Source organism: Portunus trituberculatus, chromosome 33 (assembly GCF_017591435.1).
Source record: "Portunus trituberculatus isolate SZX2019 chromosome 33, ASM1759143v1, whole genome shotgun sequence".
In the NCBI taxonomy this organism is placed as follows: Eukaryota; Metazoa; Arthropoda; class Malacostraca; order Decapoda; family Portunidae; genus Portunus; species Portunus trituberculatus.
This window is the reverse complement of record NC_059287.1, coordinates 12069002-12093092: the sequence shown is the minus strand read 5'-3', so window position 1 is coordinate 12093092 and position 24091 is coordinate 12069002. Positions and strand designations below refer to the sequence as shown.

The 24091-nt window shown below is 39.7% G+C and overlaps 1 protein-coding gene across 1 annotated transcript in view; it reads right to left on the bottom strand.

Annotated features, from left to right (window-relative positions):
* LOC123512312 overlaps positions 1-24091 on the bottom strand; it is a 55341-nt gene that overhangs the window by 19028 nt on the left and 12222 nt on the right. Inside the window, 26 exon segments of the mRNA XM_045268649.1 lie at positions 59-173; positions 610-792; positions 1070-1237; positions 1633-1760; positions 2437-2549; positions 2934-3126; positions 3884-4099; positions 5875-5988; positions 6575-6701; positions 7177-7350; positions 7953-8174; positions 8656-8837; positions 9377-9520; positions 9993-10539; positions 10860-11078; positions 11605-11843; positions 12318-12459; positions 17677-17883; positions 18418-18653; positions 19132-19273; positions 19558-19773; positions 20222-20466; positions 21630-21771; positions 22174-22389; positions 22960-23198; positions 23623-23764. Coding sequence (XP_045124584.1) covers positions 59-173; positions 610-792; positions 1070-1237; positions 1633-1760; positions 2437-2549; positions 2934-3126; positions 3884-4099; positions 5875-5988; positions 6575-6701; positions 7177-7350; positions 7953-8174; positions 8656-8837; positions 9377-9520; positions 9993-10539; positions 10860-11078; positions 11605-11843; positions 12318-12459; positions 17677-17883; positions 18418-18653; positions 19132-19273; positions 19558-19773; positions 20222-20466; positions 21630-21771; positions 22174-22389; positions 22960-23198; positions 23623-23764 — 5011 coding nt within the window.

The window sequence follows — 24091 nt, the reverse complement described above, 5'->3', positions numbered from 1 at the left end:
GATGTTGATTAGGACATTTTAATACCAATGATTGATGATATTTGTGTTACATTCTTACCAACAGCCATGTTAACATTCTCTCCAGCATCAATTCTTGCTGGCTCCTCACCCACCACTGCTGCCTGTATGAGAGCCCCCTGTGATGCCCCCACCACACCCAGCATCTTTGTCACCTGTTAACAAAAAATATCAATTGTTGAGTTGATAGTCACACACCATGTGTCATGATAAGGTCTGATATGGCAGTAAGTGATTTGTTACCTGTTGAGAAAAGATACTTGTCACTCACTTGAAAGTCTGATACTATATGTATGTAATGGGGAACAAGGCAGCAGCTGGCTGCCTTAAAAGAGCACTGCTGGGAAACATATGTGGTGATTGTGGTCATAATAAGCTTGATTTCTTTATGGTATGTAGATCAGCTAATGTGTGTCTTTGATTTGTTAGTTTTAGGTATCTTATCAGAAAAATTGAGTGCTTATCTGTATGAATTGTATGATGTATTATTTGCTTTACTTTTTGTCTCAAAATATTTTTTTATCCAGGAGTCCTGTTTTTCCCTTTCTCAAGAATAATTCTTAAAATTCAAAGAAAGATTAATGGACTAACCTTTTCATTGGCCTCGAGGTCTTCAGGTGAAGGCTGGTATGACTCAACCTCCTCCTCTATCTCCTCATCATAGAAGGAATCATTGACAGCCATTCTCTTCACCCTCCTCAGTGCACTGCTAACCTGTGCGTCAGGAGGCTTGCTTTTTGTTGCATTAGACTTTTCTGCCATCTTGTTAACTCCCTGATGTTGAGTTAGGAATAGAGATTTAAGAGAAGTCTTTACCATATTTTTTTATTGTAATTTTGTATCCATGAAAGTAAATTGAAATAGTTAAATTAAGTCTGTGGTATATTGACTGAAAACTGACATCCAAAACAATGCATTCTTTGAAGAACGCTACTAGTTAATGAATTTACAGCAGTCTTTCAGCTACTAGTACTGATGTGTTACTTGCATATTGAAACAGCAAAAGGGAATGGTTCACTTATCTTCTGAGCCTAATGTCTAGTCCACTCACTTTCATCAGAGTGACTGTGGTGGCCAGAGTGCAGGCCACAAAGTCCTGCTGTTGGGACAGAGGAGCCTCCTTGTCTGCCTGGCCAGAGAGGGCCACAAGCACATCAACAGCTGGTCCTTGTTTATCATCAGGCAGTGGGTAAGAAATGGAACCCAGAATATTATTCACCTGAGAGAGAACAAAGTATTCAGGTAAAGAGGCTGTGGTTATGATGCACACTATATCACATCACACTACCACCATCTTCCACTACTCTTCACTGTGTATCTGTATATGTTTCCAAATAAGAAAAGACAAGTTGTAGAAAGAAGAATAATCCATTTCTTTGTAAATCTTGACGCGTTGTTTTGGCTACTTGTCTTTAAGATTATCTTTATAGTATATAAATAGGTAGGTAGCTTATTTTATATATAGTGATGTATGTACTCTTCTTTTAACACCAATGAATGGCAAAATTTATATATTTGAGAAAGATTATTGAGTTGCTTACCGCTAAAGAAGAGCCCAAAGGATTAACTAGATTGTGCTTACTCATGTGTATTTGTTAAATGCAGATGCTGTACCTGAATAACTTCATCCATAGAAGTTGTTGAAAACTTGTCCACAGATCCCAACATCTTTGTATTCTTGTCAGCTGCCACATCCTCCCCCTCATCTTCCTCTCCAGTGTCCTGCTCGCCCCCAGGTGCTGCTGATGGACAAGACAAGTTTAAGTTACTATTACTGATATTAATGAATACTGTAAATTTTGCACCAGAAAAGGAGTTCATGTAGTCAGTCCATTTATCATGTGAATATTGATTTTCAGTTTATTCATGGCAGATAATGATAGTCACTAAGAAGCATATAAACTTATCATCCTTAGATATGCATCACTCATCATCCATGTGTAAGCTTTATATTTATCTGACATTAAGGGTATTGAATAGAAGCAGTAAAGGCAGGAGTACAGGGAGAAGCATATAAGACTGCTTTCATTCCTTAATCCTTTCAATATGATAAGTAACAATTCACATCAATGGAAGCAATGTGTGGAGTCTATGAGCATCCTCAAGTCAATAAAAAAAAAGAATAAATTTTGCAATTTCTAGCCAGTAAAATGTTTGGAATGGACTGTAAAAGAAAAAAATATGTCTGAGTGGTCAGTGATTAAAGAAAGATGTGTCAGAGTAGTGAAAGGGATAAATAGTTTATGAAGAAACTAAGATACCTCAGGTAAGGTTAGGTTAAGTTAATGTGTAAATTACTTCCTGACATCTGCCACATAAAGAGCTAAATAGTTTGTAAAGTGACTAAGATGGCACAGGTTATGTAGGTGAAGTTAGGTAAGTGTGTTCATTACTTCCTGGGAGCCAGCACATCCTCACCATCCTCATAGGCGTGCAGTGGGAGGGAGATGCCCATGAGGGAGTTCTCGGCCCGCAGCAACATATCTACCCGGGTCTGGTCCACCACACTGAGGGCCTTGGTCAGCTCATTCCTGCTTGACAGAGGTGGACACTTGAGTCTGTAGCCTTGGTTGTTCATGAGGTTAAGTCTGGATTCAAAAGCATTGTTCTCTCATCGTGACTATTTTCAAAGACCCCAGAGATGATAAGCTGGGTTCTTAAGAGTATTTCTCCTCTTGATGATATAAGAAACTTTTAATCTATTGCTAGAATCATACAAACACTTTTAAAAAATCATAACTTCAACTATAATTACTGGAATGTAGGTAGATAGCAATGTAGGAATGTTTCATAATGCAGACTTAAATGTGTGAAGATGTAGATTATCATATGGGTGAATTGTGATATGTAAAGTAACAGACTTACTTTGCTTTGTACAGAATGACACTCTGCCTTGTACAGGATGGTAGACTTACCTTGCCTTGTACTCATCAAAAGCATCTCTGGTGGGGAGAAGTGGCTTAATGTTGGCCATGTGGAAGAGAGTCTCAGCGCCCATTGGGTCGCTGACACCGGCCCACAGTGTGAGGTTGGCATAGGGCAACACCACACGGCCCACACTCTGTGACCCAAAGGCGAGGATCATCTTGGTACCCAGGTCATCCAACACTGCAGAGGGAGAGTGAAATTGAGCAATAGGAATGTGTGCAGCTGGATAAGTTGTGTTTGCATTGGTGAGTCATGTACTATGGTAGCATGACAAGTGGAGTTTGCAGTTGCTGAAAGTGCCATAATCTGAAGTGTTGGCTAATGCATTTTCCTTACATCATTTAAAAAGAATAAAGAATATGAATCTAAGAATAACAAAGTGTAGTAGATGAAAGATTTAGGATTTATTTGTTCTCTAAGGAAGAAAATTTTGACAATTGATTATAAAACATTTCATAATATACCAAAGTTCAAACACTAAGAGTAAAGGAATTATCCCCAGAGATATGGAAAATTCACAATCTCATAAAGATTATCAAAACAGATTAATTGAGACATTGTTTGTTGCCTTTTTCCATTCAAAAAGAGCTCTAGCTAAGAAGATTAAAAAAATGGAGGTGTCAAAATTTGGTCACTGAAAGAGCAACAATATGTTTACCACTGAATTAACCATAAAATTTCAAATCCAAATATTGAATGATTCAATGAGGAAAATATACCAAAATATTTAGTATAGGAATGTTTTATCCTTTCAAGTCCATCACTATTACCATAAAAACTAAATATTGATACACTGAAAAGCTTTAATGAAAACAAAACACGTCAAACCACACAACAAAGAAGGAGCATTCAGCCTCTTCAAATCCTTCACTGTCACCATAAAAACAGAACATCAAAACTCCACAACCCTTACTATTAAACACCTTAAATAGCTCACCAAAGAAGGCATATTTAGATACTTCAAATCCCTCAGGGTCCTTCCAGCCAGTACAGTTACAGATCACAGTTTGAACCAGTGCAGTGATAGCCAGCAAGGGGACTTCTTGGCTCCTCTTCACCAACTCCCCCTCCGGCTTCTCCTCTTCACCAATGCTAGCGTGGCACTCCCCTCCTATTGGTGCCTCATTGATCTGGATGCGTTGAAGTGCCAGGCCTGGGGAAAGTTTTAAGTCTAAGAAAATAAGGTAAGGTGCAAAATGTCAGACCTTAATGTGGCAGTTCTTGTAATGTGTTTTGATGAATTAACCCCTTCAGTACTGGGACACTTTTTTTTTTACCATGAGTTTTAGTTATAGTTAGATGATTTTTATTGACATTAGGAAGGGTTTATGGAGATCAGAAGATTAATGGCCAGAGTCTTTACTATTTTAATCACCACATAAGTTTCTGAAGTATGAAGTCACTATATACAGGGTGTGGCATAAGTAATGCCCTTTTTGATTTTATATCTTATAATGTATATTTTCTTTATTATTTTCTTTAATTAATTTGCTAAATCATCATTTTTTCAGATATTTTATTTAATCATGAGATTAACAAAGGAATAGAGAGTAAAAGCAATTCAATTGTACTATCAAAACAATAAAAATGGTCCTGAAACCACAAGATTGTTATCAGCTGAATTTAACATCCCAAGGGTGCAAAGCCAAAATATCACAAGCTTGATTAGAAAATTTAGATCCACAGGAAGTGTAAGTGATGCTCAAAGAGCGGGTAGGCCAGTTGTTGCAACAAGCTTAGAAAAGTCTAATGAACTACTAGAATTGTTGCTGCATTCTCTCAAAAATCCAGTAGGTGTCTTTCTGCAGAGTTAGCAGTTAGTGATAGGAGTGTTCACAGAATGTTGAAGAAGCTAAAGATGAAACCTTATATTCCATGTGTACTTCAAAGTTTGCATGATGGAGATCAAGATAGACGATTGCAATTTTGTGAAATCTTTATGACCAAAGTTAATGAAGATGTAACCTTCCTTGACAAGATATGGTGGTCAGATGAAGCAATCTTTATGTTAAAAGGACATATCATAATTGTGTATATTGGAGCAATAATAATCCTCACGTCAACTTGGAAAAGGATATTAATTTACCAGGAGTAACAGTTTGGGCCACCATTTCTTGGATTGGATTAATAGGGCCAATATTCTTTGAAAGTACTGTGAATCAAGATCATTACGTATTTGCATATACAAACAGAATTTTGGCTGAGAATGAATTTTTTTAATATATTATATTAATCTATTAACCTGTGGCAATATATTCATGTTTGAAAAAATAAAGGATAATCAAAAAGGCTTTAATTTTTCACTTAAACAAAGGGTGTTACTTATGCCGCACCCTGTAGTAAATAGAATTAATATGAATATGTGTTAGCACTGAAGGGTTTTAAGAGGAATTTATCAGTATTTCTTCAGTTATTTTCTCATTGTTTGCCAGCGAAAAGGGTGTTATTTTGTTGATAGTGTGTGTAAAGATGTCTGACCTACATATGGCAGTTCCTTTAATGTGTTTTGATGAGTTAGGGAGAATTATCGGTATTTCTCTAAGTATTTTGTCATTGTTTGCATGTGAAAGGTCTGTTACATTGTTGATAGAGTGCGTAAAGGAATGTTTTAGTGAGAAGCAGGAAAATTTTAATGGTTTCCTATAGTATATTGTATTTCTTCAAGTGCTTTCTCATTGTTTGCCAGTGACAGTGCTGATAGCTTTTTGTTGTTGATTTAAATGTGTAGAAGTTTTTTTAGTGAGAAGTAGGAGAATTTTTTTTTTCCTCTATTCTATTTATTTTGAGTTAAACATTCTGAATCATCCTTTGGTTTCTAGATTCATGTTAGAACACATATGAGTAAAACTGAACATCCCATAAATATCCAGTTGACTGAATATTACAGCAAACATTCACCCATTCATTCCCACAAACACAACCACTGACCCTGTGCTGTCTCCCCGGTCCGCTGGGCTGTCACCTGAACATCAAACATTCGGAATCTTGTGCCAAATTTTTTCCAGAAGTCGTCCAGGAGAGCCAGTTTCTGCATATTTTCCCCTAATGAGAGAGAGAGAGAGAGAGAGAGAGAGAGAGAGAGAGAGAGAGAGAGAGAGAGAGAGAGAGAGAGCGAGCGAGCGAGCTTCAGATTCAGATTTTTAATGTCCACCAAAGTGGTTATTACACAAGTTACAATAAACAGTCTGTAATTACAATAAACACATGAATTATAGTGGTTTCAGATAAATGTCTTCTACAGTTATCACACATGGCTCCATGAAAATATAAACTAAAACAGAGTAAGTAGAATAATAAATAGATATAATAAACTACAGTAAAAACCCAAGTTTAATATTATTTAGACATTCTCTTTTAGAGAGAGAGAGAGAGAGAGAGAGAGAGAGAGAGAGAGAGAGAGATTATGATAGATGCACCTTTGATAATGTTTTAGGATTTTATCAGGAAAATCACTCACCAAAATAAGAAAAAAATGGTAAGAAAGATAGAGTGATGATATGTTAGCTGTAATAATGATTCTAAAATAAACTAGAAATGGTAAGAATTCTAGAAAGATATGTTAACTGTAATAATAAATAATAATGAGTTTCTGAGCAAGTTTCTATAGCTAAGTCTTGTTTTCACCCACCAGCAGACACCTCAGAGATATCCAAGGGTACTGGCTCCCCTCCTGATGGCGGCACACCAGACACCTGCCAGGAGTAGAGAAGTGGAGTGTGGCCACAGCCGTCCTCCCCAATCTTCTCCTCACCGGGCTGCAGGGGAGGGATTGAGGCAATGAGGCTCAGGATGGATCTTACAGTGCTAAGTCAATGATTGTTGTGATATAAGGTAAGATGTTTCATTTAATTAGATAAACCTTTGTACATGGTTTGTCCTTTCATTAGAACTGTAATTGATGTTATTAGTTTGTTCTTAGCTTTTTCATTTTGCAATTTTGTTATAGGTGGACCAGTATTCTGTTTCGTTTGTTAGTATCTGTTAATCTATGATGAGTATTGACCTTGAGCAACAAAAAGGAAAAATAAAAAAATTGAAAGAGTAACTGTCTTGATTCATTCAGAATAATATTTAAACATTATTGATATATGAATGATAATATTTAATTTACCCATAATTTCAGCTTTGTCTGTAAATCACTTCTCAAATTTTATACATTCTTAGTTTGTGATTTTATTCTATGGGTACTTGTCATTTTATCAAAGTTTCAGTATGGGTGTGTGTGCTTACCTTGACCTCACAAGTGCTGTGGAGGATCAGCTTGGCAGGGTTCACCAGTTGGGCCCCCTGGATCTGTCGGCAGAACCAGGCTGGGCTGCAGCCAGACACAAGGGTGGGAGGGTCTCCCTCCACCACCTCCACCTCCACCTTGGCACTGTTCTGGCGTCCATCACTGCTGTTGGCCTGGTGAAGTGTATATGAGGAGAGACGTTACAAGTGAAAGTTACAGTTGTGTCACTATCTGGTTGTGTGACTAATTTTACTTCCTTGTATTAATCTATAGTTGTATGAAATGTCAAACTCATACCCGTCTCCTTGTCTATTTTTATACATAGTCTTAAGGTATGCCTTTCCTTGCTCACACACTCCCCAGCTCTTTACAAGTGTCAGTACTTATATTTTAAGGGTCTGTTGAGGGATGAGGGATAATAAGATGCCCTGACTACCTCATTTACTTCTACCATTCTCATCAACCATTTATTTCCCCCATCTCCTCAATGTTGTGATATTTTGAATTGGTTGTTTAGTTAACCATGTGTAAAGTTATCATTAGGGTCATCATGGCTATTGTATGATTTTGGTATATAATTTGTGCTGCATGTAATTAGTTTTTTTCAGCAGATCACATATCCATTGCTTTACTTAGGAATGATACTCAAACTGACAACTGTAACTGAATGTTATTAATTTGAAAAGATGACCAGATATTTGTAACTGGGTGTGATTAATTTCTTTTCCAATTTGCAAAAACGACGGTGAAACTCATACATTAGTTCATAACTCACAACAACTTGCAGGCTGTAGGTTTTGTAGGGATTTCTAAAAAGGTCCACAGGTAAGGTGAAGTTAGGTGCTGCATTGGTCAGCCAGCCAGGACCCTCCCCCCAGCAGCCCCCCTGGTCCGTCTTCCCCTCGTAAGCCTCTCTGCTTTTTGGAGGATCTGAAATCATCCCTTCATCTGGGAGCTCCTCCCCCACCAGCTGGCAGGACCAGGTATAGCTGATCAACTGAAAGAGGTGAGTGCTCAGTTTGTTAAAGTGATGTAAGGAGAATAAATTTCGTTTTTTAATTTTTTTACTTTAAGATAACTTTATAATTCAGGTCAAGTCTTTCAATAGTGACTTTATGTAGGAATTGAGCAATTTTTCTTTATTCTTGCATAAAACTGACTTTAAAGTTATTTCGTCCTATCAATGAATTTTGTACTTGTCTTACAGTCACTGCAAAATTTTTACTAGCCCTAAGATTTTACAAACAAATGTTATCTTCACCTTCCCGAAATGACGGAGATCATAGTAGTGAGAGAATACTTGTGACTGATATTGATGAGAGAATGTTTGGACTGTGACCATGCAAACTAGTATGCAGATTGGTGTGTTTCAGCTGTCCACTTTTATGTGGAGTTGCATGGATGAATAAACATAGATAGAAACAACGTAGGCATTGATGACTGGTGAAAATTAGGTCAGGTCAGTTTGCTACACTCACTGGCCTCTCAGGATAGTCTGGGTCGTAGGAGATAGTGCCAGGGTTGAGCATGAGGGTGTTGAGGGTGCCTCGGCGTATTCTTGGGGCGCCTCCCTTCACGATCACCACCATCAGCTGGCTCTTCCCGACCTCCACCACTGACTCCCCATACAGCACAGCCCACACTGCCCGCCCCTTCACATCTGCCATTGGGATATGAGTTATGAATTATGTTCCTGAGAAACTCTTGAGTAGAACATTTATAAAGCAGATTTCATTTTTCAAATTTTCATACAGTGCTATCTTTCTTTAAACCATATTGGCAGTCTCACATGAGGTAGCCCAAACAAGGTGCCACACATTCACACATATATTATTTAATACACTTTATCTATGTTGTAGATGTTTTAGGATTATTATATATACAGTATATATATATTCAAAATTTGCATTCACAAATCATGTAAGAACAGCTTTATTTTATATTCACAAACATTTAGCTATAGATATGTGGTGACTGCTCTGCTTCATGTATTATTAACACAGCAGCATTTTGTTCATATATTTAGCTGCTTAACTATTTATATACAGATAAATTATAGACATGTAATTACCTCCCATCACAGATTATTAAACAGCAACATTTGAACTCATATTTATAGCTACCTAACTCATCTTTCCTGAGGTGTAGTTGATGAGCAGCCTGGGGGAAGAAAAGAGAGACAGGAGCGGCATTACTCACTGGTCATGGAGATGTTGTAGGCCACAATAGCACGATAAAGGCCGTAAGGCAGGGTGCGGCCAGGCAGGAACAACACACTCTTGGAAAAGTCAATGCCAGGCAGCTCCTCCTCCACGCTGTCATTCACACGCTCTACTTTCCACTCTGCAGGCAATAAATGATGTGGTGTGAGAGAGAGAGAGAGAGAGAGAGAGAGAGAGAGAGAGAGAGAGAGAGATTTAATGTATGTATTTAAGGTGCCATAAGAACAGTATCATAGATTTATAAGAATATCCAAGTATTTGGTGTTTGTGATGTTAAATATTATCCATGAATTCCACTTTCTATTTATAGGAGAATTTACAAGTTTGAAGTTGTTACTTTTTGTAGTACATTCTTTTATTTTTGTTTTATTTTTTGCTGTCGTTGCCTTTAACATTTAAGCTCATATATGTATTTGATCTGAAATACTTAATTTCACATTTTGTTTTAACTTCCCTGCAGTTCTTTATCTTAGATCATAGAAATTTGAAAGCAGTAGTATTATGATCTTTTTAGCCGAGAGGTATACAAAGTATAGATGAATTAGATCTCCTAGAATATCATACTATGTGATCAAGTGATAGTCATCACTTACTGATTTTCATGTTGAGGTCCAAGACGCTGCAGTTCACCTCAGCAAAGCTCCTCACCCACAGCTTGTCGGCGCGCGTCATCTGAACAGGAGCCTCCACTGATCCATTCTTCTGCACCCACACATTGAGCAGGCTACATGGGAGGGCACCAAACACCTCCACCACAGCCTTCGTCATCACCTCTTCCATGGCAGAGAAGAGCCGGACCACAAGATTGTATGTCCCTGGCTCTGTGTATGTGTGTTTCAACTTGACACTGTTTGATAAAGGAACTGCCTGCCACTCCACCTTAGTCTGCTCTTGCCCTTCACACTGTGCACTGGCTTTCCACCCCAGCAGTGTCCCATCCCCAAGGTCCAGGGAGAGACAGGCCCCTAGGAAAGATGAGGTGTGGATGGTGAGAGGAAAACGTTCCCCGACTCTGGTTGCTGGGCTGGAAAGCTGGAGGTGTGGAGGTGTCTGCTTGTTCCGCACTCTCACCCAGCCAGTCAGGGTGTTGGATGTACCCCCAAGACCCCTCCCCATCAGAGCATACTTGTAGTCACTCTCCTGAAAGAGTTCAGTGTGTTGGTTGTACAATAAAATGTGGTGGTTTGTAAATTGTACGTGTAGTAACTCCAGATATTATTTATAGTTTGTCAGTATTAATAGAGTGATATGTAATTTTTTGGACCATACTTATAGTTCACTTATGAAATTATCAACTGTGTAAATAGAAAAAAGAAGAGGTTTTGCAGATTAACTTGTTAAGTTAGATGGAAGGGAAAATTGAACAAATACTTAGAATAAACTTTTAAATTGTGCTTCGTATATACTTGACACAGTGAGAGACAAAGAATAAGATACTGTGACTGTCTTGATGCACTCACCCTCTTAAAGCTGATGATGAATGAGGGTGACTCCTGCACCATGTCCGGCTGCCCTATGAGGGAGAGGGTGAAGGAGTCTGCCTCGCCGTACACCTTCTCCGGGGCCAGCCTGATGGTATCGCCCACAAAGAAGAACCCCTCAGGCCTCTTTGTAGTCTGGTCATCACCCACCACACTGATCTGCATTCCCTGGAGCCACAGCTGCTGCACCACAGGAACCTGCACCACCCCACACACCACTCATCACACTTCACCATATCTTTTATTCAGCATAACTTTTTTTTTTATTTATCAAGGTCTTTCTTTTTATGCAATAGAGGTACTAACAAAGGGCAACCAAATTTATGTTAAAAAGCCCTAGTTAGGTGCCAGTCTCTAAAGAAGGGCCAAAAAGGTTACTGTAATTTGTAGAAGTGTCTTGAGATCTTGCTGTTTGAATAATTCAAATCACAGAAAGCAGGAAGTACAGGATCAAGCAGGGAGTTCCTGCATTTGCCACTTATGTGAATAGTTATAGAATGGATTTTACATAGATTAATAAATACACAAGTAGAAGAAATGGAACAGTAAAACTTTCATGGCAGGCACAACTGAGGTAGTTCTGTGGTAGAAATAAGTTAGCTTACTTTAATGACTAGTATTACAACTGATTACAGACAAAAGTTGACAGTGTTATTGTTAAGTAAGGAAATACTCCAATAGTCTATCTAATAGTTATTATTGAATATATTAGTTTTGTCCTCACCAATTTGGTCAAATTGAGCTTCGACACCTTATTCTCAATGTACCAAGTTACAAAGTAATCGCCCGGCTCCTCGTAGACATGAGTAAGGACGTGTGACACAGAGCCTTGGGCACCAGGTGGAGTGATGTCCAGGAAGCCCACCTCCTCTGCCTGCTCCCCGTCTCCCCAGGTCACCCAACCAGACACATTGGTGGGCAGCTCCTTGCTATCACTCAGGGTGATGGTGATGTTGGCATCTCCTGTGGCAGTGACAAGGTGGGCAGTAATGCATTGTTCACTCAACAAACAGCAAAGGGTAAAGTGGAGCAACCATTTTTAACTAATGTTTGAGTATATTGTTCATGTAATGAGATAGATTACATCACAAGACTAGTGAAGCAGATTTAAAGTAGTATATGCAAAAATATTGTAGCAAACATTGCTTTATTGCAGAAACCACTACCATATATCTTCCCAGTGGAATATCTAGATACATTGACATCATATATGTAGCTGTTTACCAGGTATACATTTTGATGGATGACAGGCAAAACATTTACATATGAACATCCACATTCACATTACAAGACAGGATATCAAAATGTGATAGTCTAATAAGTAGAGGACTAGATCCTTATAATCACCTTCACTAGTATGTTCTCTTTGCTGTAGATGCTTATACTCTGCTGTAGTTAAAGTGTGAATACAGGAGGGATTACAAAACCATTACCTACCAGGAGGAGAGAGAACCTTTTCAGGCACCTCCAGTGTGGCACTCTCTTCCCTTAGGGGCTGGAGCACCTCAATCCAGGCTGTGACAGGTCTTGAGATGCCCGCTGTCCCTGCAGCCCCCACACTTGCCAGGAACAACCCTGCCTGTGTACACAAACACCAACATTATAACACTGCTACTGACACTGCAGCCACCATTACTACTCAGTAAATCTCTTTGTAATCCAATTGTCTGAGACCTGTGCAAGAAAACTCATATTCTCTGATTACATATGTTTTTGTTAGTGATTTAGCTTTAAAATTTCATATCTATATATATTGAAGCTGTTTGTTAAATTTTTGATGCATGTTTTGTTGAATTTGCATATTTTAAACATTAACCCCTTCGCGCCGGATGTTATAAAAGCCCGCCTGTATGATATACGGGTGGTAGTGCTGCCCGAGCGGAAACTTGTGCAAGCTTGTCATACTTGTCGTCTTTGTGTATTATGCTGCTATTTTTAAGTCACTATATCGCCTTCGAAGAGGAAAGTGGATGCTTCTCTCTCCGGAGAGAAAGAGAGAGAGAGAGAGAGAGATTAGAAAATTTGTTGTTTATATATGTGTATTTACCTAATTGTAACATACGGGAAAAGAGCTATGCTCGTGTTGTCCCGTCTCCATATCTATTAATGTCCAGCTTTTTCTTAAAATCATGAATATTCCTTGCGTTGACCACTTCCACGTCTAAACTATTCCATGCTTCCACCCTTCTATGAGGGAAGCTATATTTTTCACATCTCTCCTATAAGTGGCCATTTTAGTTTTTCCCATGCCCTCTCGACATTCTTTCATTCCACATACACAGATCTTCCCTATCCATTTTTTCCATGCCAATCATCACTCTGTATATTGCTATCAGGTCTCCCCTTTCTTCTGTTTTCCAGGGTCGGAAGTTGCATTCTTTTCAGTCTGTCTTCATAAGTCAAATCTCTTAAGTCAGGCACCATTTTGTTGCAGCCCTCTGTACTTTCTCTAGTTTCCTTATGTGTTTCTTTAAGTTCGAGCCCACTGTATTGTTGCATATTCAAGCCTCGGTCTTATCATTGCAGTAATTATTTTCTTCATCATTTCTTCATCTAAATATACGAACGCCACTCTTATGTTCCTCAATAAGTTCAATACTTCTCCAATTATTTTGTTTATATGTCTCTCTGGCGATAGGTCATTGGTAATTGTCACCCCAAGGTCTTTTCTTCATGACTGGTTTTATGTCTTCATTTCCTATCTTGTACATACTCCTGATTCTTCTTTCACTCTTGCCAAACTCTATTTTCTTGCATTTTGTCGTGTTGAACTCCATTTGCCATGTACAGCTCCATTTCCATATTCTGTCCAAGTCTTCCTGGAGTAGTTCGCAATCTTTGTCACATCTCACTTTTCTTAACAATTTTGCATCGCCTGCAAATAGGCTCACATAACTGGACACCCCATCCACCATGTCATTTATGTAGACCGCGAACATTACTGGTGCCAACACTGATCCCTGTGGAACTCCACTCTCCACCCCATTCTGATGTGTGTGTGTGTGTGTGTGTGTGTGTGTGTGTGTGTGTGTGTGTGTGTGTGTGTGTATTTACCTAATTGTATTTACCTAATTGTAACATACGGAAAAGAGCTATGCTCGTGTTGTCCCGCTCCATATCTATTAATGTCCAGCTTTTTCTTAAAATCATGAATATTCCTTGCGTTGACCACTTCCACGTCTAAACTATTCCATGCTTCCACCCTTCTATGAGGGAAGCTATATTTTTTCACATCTCTCCTATAAGTGGCCATTTTTAGTTTTTTCCCATGCCCTCTCGACATTCTTCCATTCCACATACACAGATCTTCCCTATCCATTTTTTCCATGCCAATCATCACTCTGTATATTGCTATCAGGTCTCCCTTTCTTCTGTTTTCCAGGGTTGGAAGTTGCATTCTTTTCAGTCTGTCTTCATAAGTCAAATCTCTTAAGTCAGGCACCATTTTCGTTGCAGCCCTCTGTACTTTCTCTAGTTTCCTTATGTGTTTCTTTAAGTTCGAGCCCACTGTATTGTTGCATATTCAAGCCTCGGTCTTATCATTGCAGTAATTATTTTCTTCATCATTTCTTCATCTAGATATACGAACGCCACTCTTATGTTCCTCAATAAGTTCAATACTTCTCCAATTATTTTGTTTATATGTCTCTCTGGCGATAGGTCATTGGTAATTGTCACCCCAAGGTCTTTTTCTTCATGACTGGTTTTTATGTCTTCATTTCCTATCTTGTACATACTCCTGATTCTTCTTTCACTCTTGCCAAACTCTATTTTCTTGCATTTTGTCGTGTTGAACTCCATTTGCCATGTACAGCTCCATTTCCATATTCTGTCCAAGTCTTCCTGGAGTAGTTCGCAATCTTTGTCACATCTCACTTTTCTTAACAATTTTGCATCGCCTGCAAATAGGCTCACATAACTGGACACCCCATCCACCATGTCATTTATGTAGACTGCGAACATTACTGGTGCCAACACTGATCCCTGTGGAACTCCACTCTCCACCAATCCCCATTCTGATGGTCTGTCCTTAATTATTGTTCTCATTTCTCTTCCTACCAAAAGTCTTCCATCCATTTTAGTAAACTGCCATGCACTCCTCCTACCATTTCAAGTTTCCAGATCAGTCTCTGGTGTGGTACCTTATCAAAGGCCTTTTTTAAATCCAGATATATTCCATCAGCCCAACCATCTCTTTCCTGTATTACATCTATCACCCTCGAATAGTAACATATCAGGTTTGTCGTGCATGAACGCCCTTTCCTAAAACCAAATTGACACTCACAAAGTATGTCATTTTTCTCCAAGAAGTCTGTCCATCTATTCTTCACCACCCTCTCACACATCTTAGCTACCACACTTGTAAGTGACACTGGTCTATAGTTCAATGGGTCTCTCTTGTTACCTGATTTATAGATTGGGACAATGTTAGCTCTTTTCCAGTCTTGGGGCACTACACCTTCCCTTAATGAGGCATCAATTACTTCACAAACTTTTTCTGCCAATTGCTCCCTGCATTCTCTTAAAATCCATCCTGATACCCCATCAGGTCCCACAGCTTTTCTCACTTCTAAACTCCCCATCATGTTCTTGATCTCCTCCACAGTTACTTGAAACTCCTTCATAATCCCTTTCTGTTCCATTACCAGTGGTTTGTCAAAAGCAGTCTCCTTTGTGAATACCTTCCGAAAGCATCCATTCATAGCCTCTGCCATTTCCTGGGATCTTCACTGCATACTCCATTTACTTCTAAACTTTCAATACTTTCTATTTTTGATGTTGTTGTTCACATGTCTGTAAAAAGCCTTGGTTGGTCTTTACATTTATCAATTATATCCTTTTCTTGTTTCTTTCTTTCTTCTCTTCTAATCAACACATATTCATTTCTTGCTCTTTTGTAACTTTCCCACTGCTTAATCCGTCTTTTCCTTCTCCACCTCTTCCATGCATCCTCTTTTCTTGTTCTAGCCTTTTCACATCTATCGTTAAACCAGTCCTGCTTTCCAACTTCTATGTTGTCTTATTGGTACAAATTTTTCTCACCTTCTTTGTATATTTTTATAAATTCCTTCCACTTTTCATTTGCTCCTTAGCACTCTTGAATTTCATCCAATTTGTCTCTTGAAAGAATTTCTTTAGGTTTCCAAAATCTGTCTTGGCATAATTCCATCTTCCCACTTTATATTCTTCATTTCTTCTAGATTTCTCTTCATCTATCACCTTGAACTCCAAAACTGCATGATCACTCTTGCTAAAGGGCACTCCACCCTCATCTCCTCAATGACCATTGGCTCTGTACTAAAGACCAAGTCCAGTCTTGACGATGCTCCTCTCCTCCAAACCTAGTATCTTCTTTGACCCACTGAGTTAACACATTTTCCATTGCCAGTGTCAATAGTGTATTTCCCATGTTGTCTCTGATCCTTCCATTGACCAGTCCTCCCAACACACCTCTTTACAATTAAAATCTCCCATCATTATAGTTCGTTCACAGCCACCCAACATTTCTTCCAGACATGTTCCTGTATCACTTATCATTTCTTCATATTCCTGTACTGACCATGCATTTGTCTTAGGTGGTACGTACACCACTATGTAGTGCCTCTTTTTCCTTCATTAGTTTCTGCTCTGATCTTTAGCACTTCTGCCTTTCCCATACCTTTTTCACTTGATCCACCTTTATATCTTTTTAACCAGCAACATCACTCCTCCTCCCATCTTACCTACTCTATTTCTTTTCCAAACATTATATTTCCTTCTCCAACCATCATCAGGTCTTCTCCTCTCTCAGTTTTGTTTCAGTAAGACCCACAATATCTGGGTTCTTGTCCTCAAGTAATCGTTGAGTTCTAAAATCCCGATATCACTCCATTTATGTTGGAATACATTACATTTCGCTCATATGTAAGTTTCTTTAGTCCTTTCTTGCTGTACTTTTCTGGGTTATGAACCACTTCCTCAGTCTCATATCCAAGATTCTCCAGAAAACTCTTTCTTCTCTCTTCTGTCCTCTCTTCATTTTTTTCAAAGCCTCCTTTCTCAACTCATTTAACATTTCTCTTCCTTTTCACCGAGATCTCTTCTCAACCAAATCTTCCTTGTTGTTTCCTGCTGGGCTAGCCTCCATGACTTCTCCACCAATTCATCTACATCCTTTTGTGACTTAAGTTTGATTCTTATTGGCCTCAACCTTCTCTTGTGAACTTTCCAATCAATTCTATGTGTGTGTGTGTGTGTGTGTGTGTGTGTGTGTGTGTGTGTGTGTGTGTGTGTGTGTGTAGCCACGAATGTTACAAGGCGGACGATGTAACTTATCTTCGAGAGGGAGAGGGGGAGAGGGAAGGGTGATGGGGAGGAGAGGGGAGGGATGGGAGAGAGAGAGAGAGAGAGAGAGAGAGAGAGAGAGAGAGAGAGAGAGAGAGAGAGAGAGAGAGAGAGAGAGAGAGAGAGAGAGAGAGAGAGAGAGAGAGAGAGAGATGGGAACAGTCTATGCCATTGGGTAATTTTAGACACAAGGCAGGATGCATGTAGCTTATCTTTAGTGATTGGTGGAGACAAGGATGGTGGGAGGAGCACTAGGATTTCAAGGACAGCATACGGCGTGTGTAGATGGTATCCAACACACTATACGGGACAGCTGAACTGAAGAAAGCTCAGAAAAGAAATATGACGCCTACGTAGGCGTCACCGTATATGTTACTGGGGCTTCATGACGCCTACATAGGCGTCACTGTATTGAAGGGGTTAAAGGAAGTACTATAGTATCAATTAACATAATATAAAGTAGTAGACTTACCCTTGGGAAGGTGTAGGTGAAGCTTGGTGTGTCGCTGGAGAAGACCTCACCATTCAGTGTGAGGGTGAACTGGTCTGCATGGCCTGTTGTCATGTCTGTGGTGAGGGTGAGAGGGGAACCAGCTCTGAATACTCCCCCTTCACCCTCCCTGCCCCCTTCATACTGCACCACCAGCTCCTCCAGAGTCAGGTGGTCCAACACAGGCAACTGCATGGGAGGCAAGTGTTGTGTTCAGGCTGCTTATAGGTGTTGGTGTTGAGATGAGGAACATACTCTGGCAACACTTTGTACACCACACAGGAGAAAAAAACAAAGGAAGAGAATCAGCAGACCTCTAACTTGGCTTGTACAAGGCAGTTCATGATGTATGATGGAGGATGAGTGGTATCAGTTTGAGATCAGAAATAGCATAATATCTAACAGTACATACATGCACATCCTCACACAAAAAAAGAAAAACTAGAAATATATAGATAATGACAATAGCATATGCACTTTTATACATAACATGCATTCAAGAAGTGAGCATCAGATAAAGATAGGTACAAAGATACTATGACATCTCTACTTGTCAGTTAATATTCTTTGATCAAAGAATACCCACAGGAAAATTATTCTCATTATCCAGCTTAGAGGGAAATGTGACCCAACCTTAGGAAAAAATTATATAGATTGTCTTTACCTGAAGTACAGGAAAGACAGAAAATAGAGTGCATAAAACCCATTGCTTGAGCCACTGACCGTGATGGAGAGGTTGGCCCGGGACACAGAGTTCAGCAAGGAGAGGTGGCCGGTGTACTCCCCTGCACTGGTGTAGTTGTGCATGAGGCTCACCACCACCGGGCCCTTGGACTCAGGGGTCGTGCTGTTGGTCAGGTCAAGGGGCGTTTCCCGGCCGTCACCCCAGCTGAACACACCAAGCAGATTGGTAGGGAGGTGCTCCATGTATGCCACTGTCAGGGTCACATCAGCATCACCTGAGCAGGTATGTGTCCAGGTTAGTATTAGATTTATATGTGACATTGGACAGGTGAGAAGTATATGTCTGTTGGAGGGAAGCACTGCATGATTGTGTAATGATGGCAAGATATGAATGTGGTTTGCCATTTGTACATAATGAGTAGGTAAACACAATTTGCTCAGTACTTGTAACCATTTATTTTTGTTGGAAAAATAATTTATTTCTCTGACTACTGATAATCTAGATAACACCACTTCATGAGTGGCAAGGTGCATTGTTGCTAATAAAAGGATATTTCAAGTTAATTCATAGTCATGGCTATGTAGTGTGTTGTTTTCTTCATGTTTTTATGACTGTTCAGAACTAGAGTACAGGTTTCATGTTGAAGATGCATGAAAAGAGTTCTATATTTGAATTCTCATATGTTTAATAGTTTTCTTATATTTTATGAACTATTTCATGACTTATTTCTTAAGGCATGATTAGTGCATGACCTGGAGGTAAGACTGGCAGGTTGTTCAGTGTCAGCTCAAGGTGGTGTGGCTGGACAGGGTGCTCCAGAGTGATAATGACGGAGGCTGGCGGCGACACTCCTGCCTCCCCTTCTGTGGTCATGTTTATCATAATCTCTCCAGCCTGCCAACAGAGACAGTGAAATGAGTTCCTAGGCTGCTGACAGCTGGCCCTCCTGAGTGTTCGTCATTGTTCACCATCTATATTGTGACTACCATTCTGTGTACATGAAATTCATGGTGATTGAATTATGTCACTAGAGCAAAGTCTTATTATTATGGTCTTGACCTTCACTGGGCCTTTGAAAGAATGTTACTTCTCTTATCGAAAATGCACATTATGATTGTTATGTTATGATGCACTATGAATTTATGAGGTTCTTCATGAGTGGTTGCAATGTCACTCACCACAAAGAAAGTGTGGCTTATGTAGTGAGTTTTGCTGGTGATTGTCTGACCCTCGATGTAGAATGTGTAGCTGGTGACATCCCCAGAGAGGACAATGGCAGTGATGTTGAGGGGCACGCCACTCCTGAAGGTCGGGGAGTCCCACTGCGGACGGTCACTCTCCTCTAGGTAATCAACGAGGATGTTGCCGACCGTGAGGTGGTCAATGACTTGTACCTGTGGAAAGTGGAAGGTAAAGATGCATTGTTCTGACAAAGGTAAAGCAGCTTGGAGTTCAGTGTTGAGTAGTCACCAGCATAAATGGGCATATTGCAATGATTTATTCCGGTAATGATATTGAGTTATTGGTTATCCAATGATGATTTTTCCTGTGTTTCATTGGTATTGCCAATATTTTTGGCTCCAAACTAGCAATAATTAATAATTTCAAGTTTTGGAACCTGAATATGTAAAATAAAGTAAAAAAGAATAGGTTCATTGAGGTGCCAGTTTCTAAAAGAAAGAATAGACAGAGTAATTGATAGTTGATAGCTTAATTCATTCAGGAAATATGTAAACGAATGAATGTAATTGATAATATACAAAATATGACCTTGCTTTTTGTCTTCTAAAACCACATATGACTTTTGTCAGTTTTATCGTCCCGTCAGACCTCCCCACTCACTGTCTGTGTGATTTGGGCTTCAGACACCGGGTTATGGGCTTTCCAAGTGAGGATGAAGTCCCCTGATTCGTCATAGATGTGAGTGAGGCTCCTGATCACCGGCCCTGATGCACCAATCTGTGTGTCTTGCATGAGGTTGTCAAGGGAGGTGTTGGAGCCGTCGCCCCACAGCACAGTGTACGTCACGTATGAGGGTAGCTCTTCTGCCTCCTTGGATGACAGCACCATCTGGACTGTTAGGTTGCCTGAAAAATAAGTGTAGAGTTATGATTTGCAGAACTTTTCAGCCATACAGGAGTTAATGTTTATACTAGAGATGTACCGATGCATCGGTATCGGTATTGGAATCGGAGGTATCGGCCCATTTTTTGGGTATCGGTATCGGCTTATTTTATGCCGATACTTCCGATACCTAAAAGGAATTTACTACTTAGTGATATATTTGATATAAGATATTGATGATACCAAATTAATATAATACGGCATATTAAGTGTCCGTGGTGATTACCGTATGTCATAGAATACTGTTTTCTGTGGTAATAAGCCACAACCTCTGATTTGGACGTGTATGAAATGCGTATAGGCTGAACTCAACCATCCTGTCACACGGTCGGTCATGAGTCACCACGCATTCTCACTGTCTCTCTGTCAGATGCTGCTCCTCCACCCACACAAGCACACTGCAATCTGCTCGTGAGTTATGGTTTGATATTTATTTTATCATCTTTCCTCGTTATCTATAGGATTCTAATTTGACTGGTGACCTATAAATATTAATTCTAATTATAAGACACCAAAGATTATATATTTCTATTAGTAAACGTAAATAAAGGCACTCTAATTCGAATACAGCTTGCAGCTATTTCAAGAACAACTCAATCTCTTGTCAATTTCTATTTTGTTATTTTTAATTATCATGATTTATTCAATATCTTTTTTATCATTCTGCTGCTAGGCTAATACAATCATCACCCACTGGCTGACAAGAATCAGAAGACTGAGAAGATATTCCTTCCAATTACTGAGTAATTTACCTTTGCAAATGGCTTCAAAAAGCTTCTAGAATTGCTCCTATTTCACAAACGTTCTCAGAAGGACTTACATCATCCCCCAAAACAAAGCCTCCCATCTGATAACGCTCGCCGTCCACCAACTCATCCTGGTGTCCAGTGCAGTAATCACTATAAGTAGTAGTATCGGTATCAGTGGTATCGGTATCGGTAGTAGTATCGGTATTGGCCCAATTAGGTGGTATTGGAATCGGCCAAAATTTTGGTATCGGTACATCTCTAGTTTATACATCAAAGATTTATGAGGATTTATGTATTGGAAAACCATGTAGGAGATTACTGTTTTATATGATATTTGATTTATTGCTGAAAAATAGCTGTGTAATGTTGTGACTCACCAGGAGGCACCACTATAAAGTCTGGCAGTGTGAGCTGGAGGTGGTGAGGGCTGAGGGGCTGAATCACTACCACGGAGGCTGTCTGAATGGGGGACACACCAGCCTCACCTGAAGCTGTCATGTTGGCAAGGTATTCTCCAGCCTGAGGATGAAGTTGTGTTGTCATGAAAAAGTTGCCTAGCAGTCAAGAATAGAGAAGATGAGTGGGAGACAAAAAGTAAGGTGATGTTGAGTATACATTTAAAGACTTAGGTTAATGAGATGGTATCATCTAAGTTGTGAGATGAACCATGGGGATATCCATGTATTGTACTGGTGAACAGTAATAGTTACTAAGCAATCTCATTATTGGTATTGTTTTGTTTGTAAAGTGTGCCAAGAAATAGTCCAGTGAAAACAATATAGTTATTCAAGTGAGCACTGCTATTTCCTTTGATAACAGGAAGTCTTTGTATACACTGTTTTTTCCTCTTGTAAAGATGGGATGTTCCTGTAACATCACACAGCTGGTAAAGTGTGTTGGGGGCAGAGAGCAAACACTCACAGAATGGAAGGTGTGGAAGATGGAGGGAAGGTTGTCAGTCAGCTCCTTGTCATCAACAAACAAATTGAAGGAGGCGGCCTTGCCCGTCTTGACCACGGCCGTCAGGTTGAGCGGCACTCTGGCCTTGAACATGGTGGAGGGCCAGGGTGGAGCATCATCCTGCCACAGGTATTCCACCATGATGTAGTCCAGGGTGAGCCTCTCCACCACCCTCACCTGCAGCAAAGTGTTGGTAGGCACTGTTTTGACTTGTATGCCTTTTAATACCTATTTTTATGTAATGAATGACTTATATAAATGAGTATATGTAAAGGAACTAAGCCTCCAAAGACTGTTCTTCCTGTCATCCCCATAAGCTCCAAGTATTCATCTAACCGTGTGAAGACTGGATGAGGCAGAGGAAAACTGGACATTGAGATGAGGTGCTGCAAGAATGAAATCATGTGATTCTGGGAATACTTACAAAAAGAGCTCAGTCTCTTATTGAAAGATTCATGTGTGTCAGAATCAAACTTAATCTTCAGCCAGAAAAGGTCAATTAGTTGTATAGGATAATAGTAGGTTTTTTTTTTCATGAATATACATGTTTTCTCTAAAATAGGAAAGTCCTTCACTCATATTTATTGAAAAATCAAGAAGCAGATTTTGGATTGACAATATCAGGATGGAAATTAAGATATGGTTTAGGACATTCATTAGGCCACCCCATTGGAGATATATGGCATGTGGATACTGAATGAATAGCTGACTCTTTCATATATTCCAGTAAATGGTAACTTTCCTCACCTCACGTGTAAGGTTGATGCGAGACACTGGGTTGTAGAGGTTGAGGGCCAGATGGAAGGTGCCGTGCCAGTTATAGTGATGGGAAACATTGTGCACCACAACCCCAGCGGCCTGAGGCAGTGTGAGGCTGTGCAGGTCAAGCTTTGTGGCTGGCAGGTCATCCCCCCATTCCATGTCCCCCTGCACTAGAGTGGGCAGCTCCTCAGGTCCGCTAAGATACACCACCACCTCCAGGTGTCCTGCAGGTGGGTTGTGCTTGAAGTGAAGCTTTTGTGTGTGTTCTTGGTTAGCATGTCCTTGGCTTGTTTATGTTAAAATGAATATGGTTATTATTTATATTCAATTTAACTTTAACTGTTCAATGTGTAGTGTAGATTTCAAAGAGGTTTTGTAACATGTGAGAGGAGAGGATGAAAGGAGAAAGATGATCAGAAGAGGTAAGCAGGGAGTGTAAGACGATAAATAAATTGAGATCTGCCATGATTCCAATTGTGAGTTTCTCAGAAACAAGCATCAGTTGTGTATATATATGTGGATTAAAAGATGGAGAGACAGAGTTATCTTGTGCATGCACCACTGTAGATGTGTCATTATCCTGTTATTTTGTATGTTTGACCTGTAACTGATGCCATCCCTTAACAATGCCCCAGAGTGTCCCATCACCTGGAGGCCACACCACTAGATCCGGTAGTGTGAGGTCAACAGAGTCGAGGGTCAAGGGTCTGGCCACTTGGATGGAGCGAGACACTGGCAGTGATGTCCCAGCCTCTCCTGAGATTGTCACTGTGATGTTGTACTCGCCGGCCTGTGCAGCCACATAGTGAAGCATGGGTGTGTAAGTGAGCATCAGCATTAATGTAATTGTGTACATATTCATTCAATAGTTCTCCCATATTGCAAAGATTAGTGCTTAAAGATATGGAAATTAGTAGATAAAAACAATGAATTGATTTAAATTTTTCTCAGAATCTATAAAAAATAGACTGATTACCATCTTTAAGAATGAAGGTTTATGTAGATCAATTTGTTTTGAAAATGTAAACAGTGAATTTTGGAGTAAGAACAGGAATGATGCAGATGATAATGACATAGGAATCACAGAATCACATATTTGCTTCTAGTGCTGTGGATT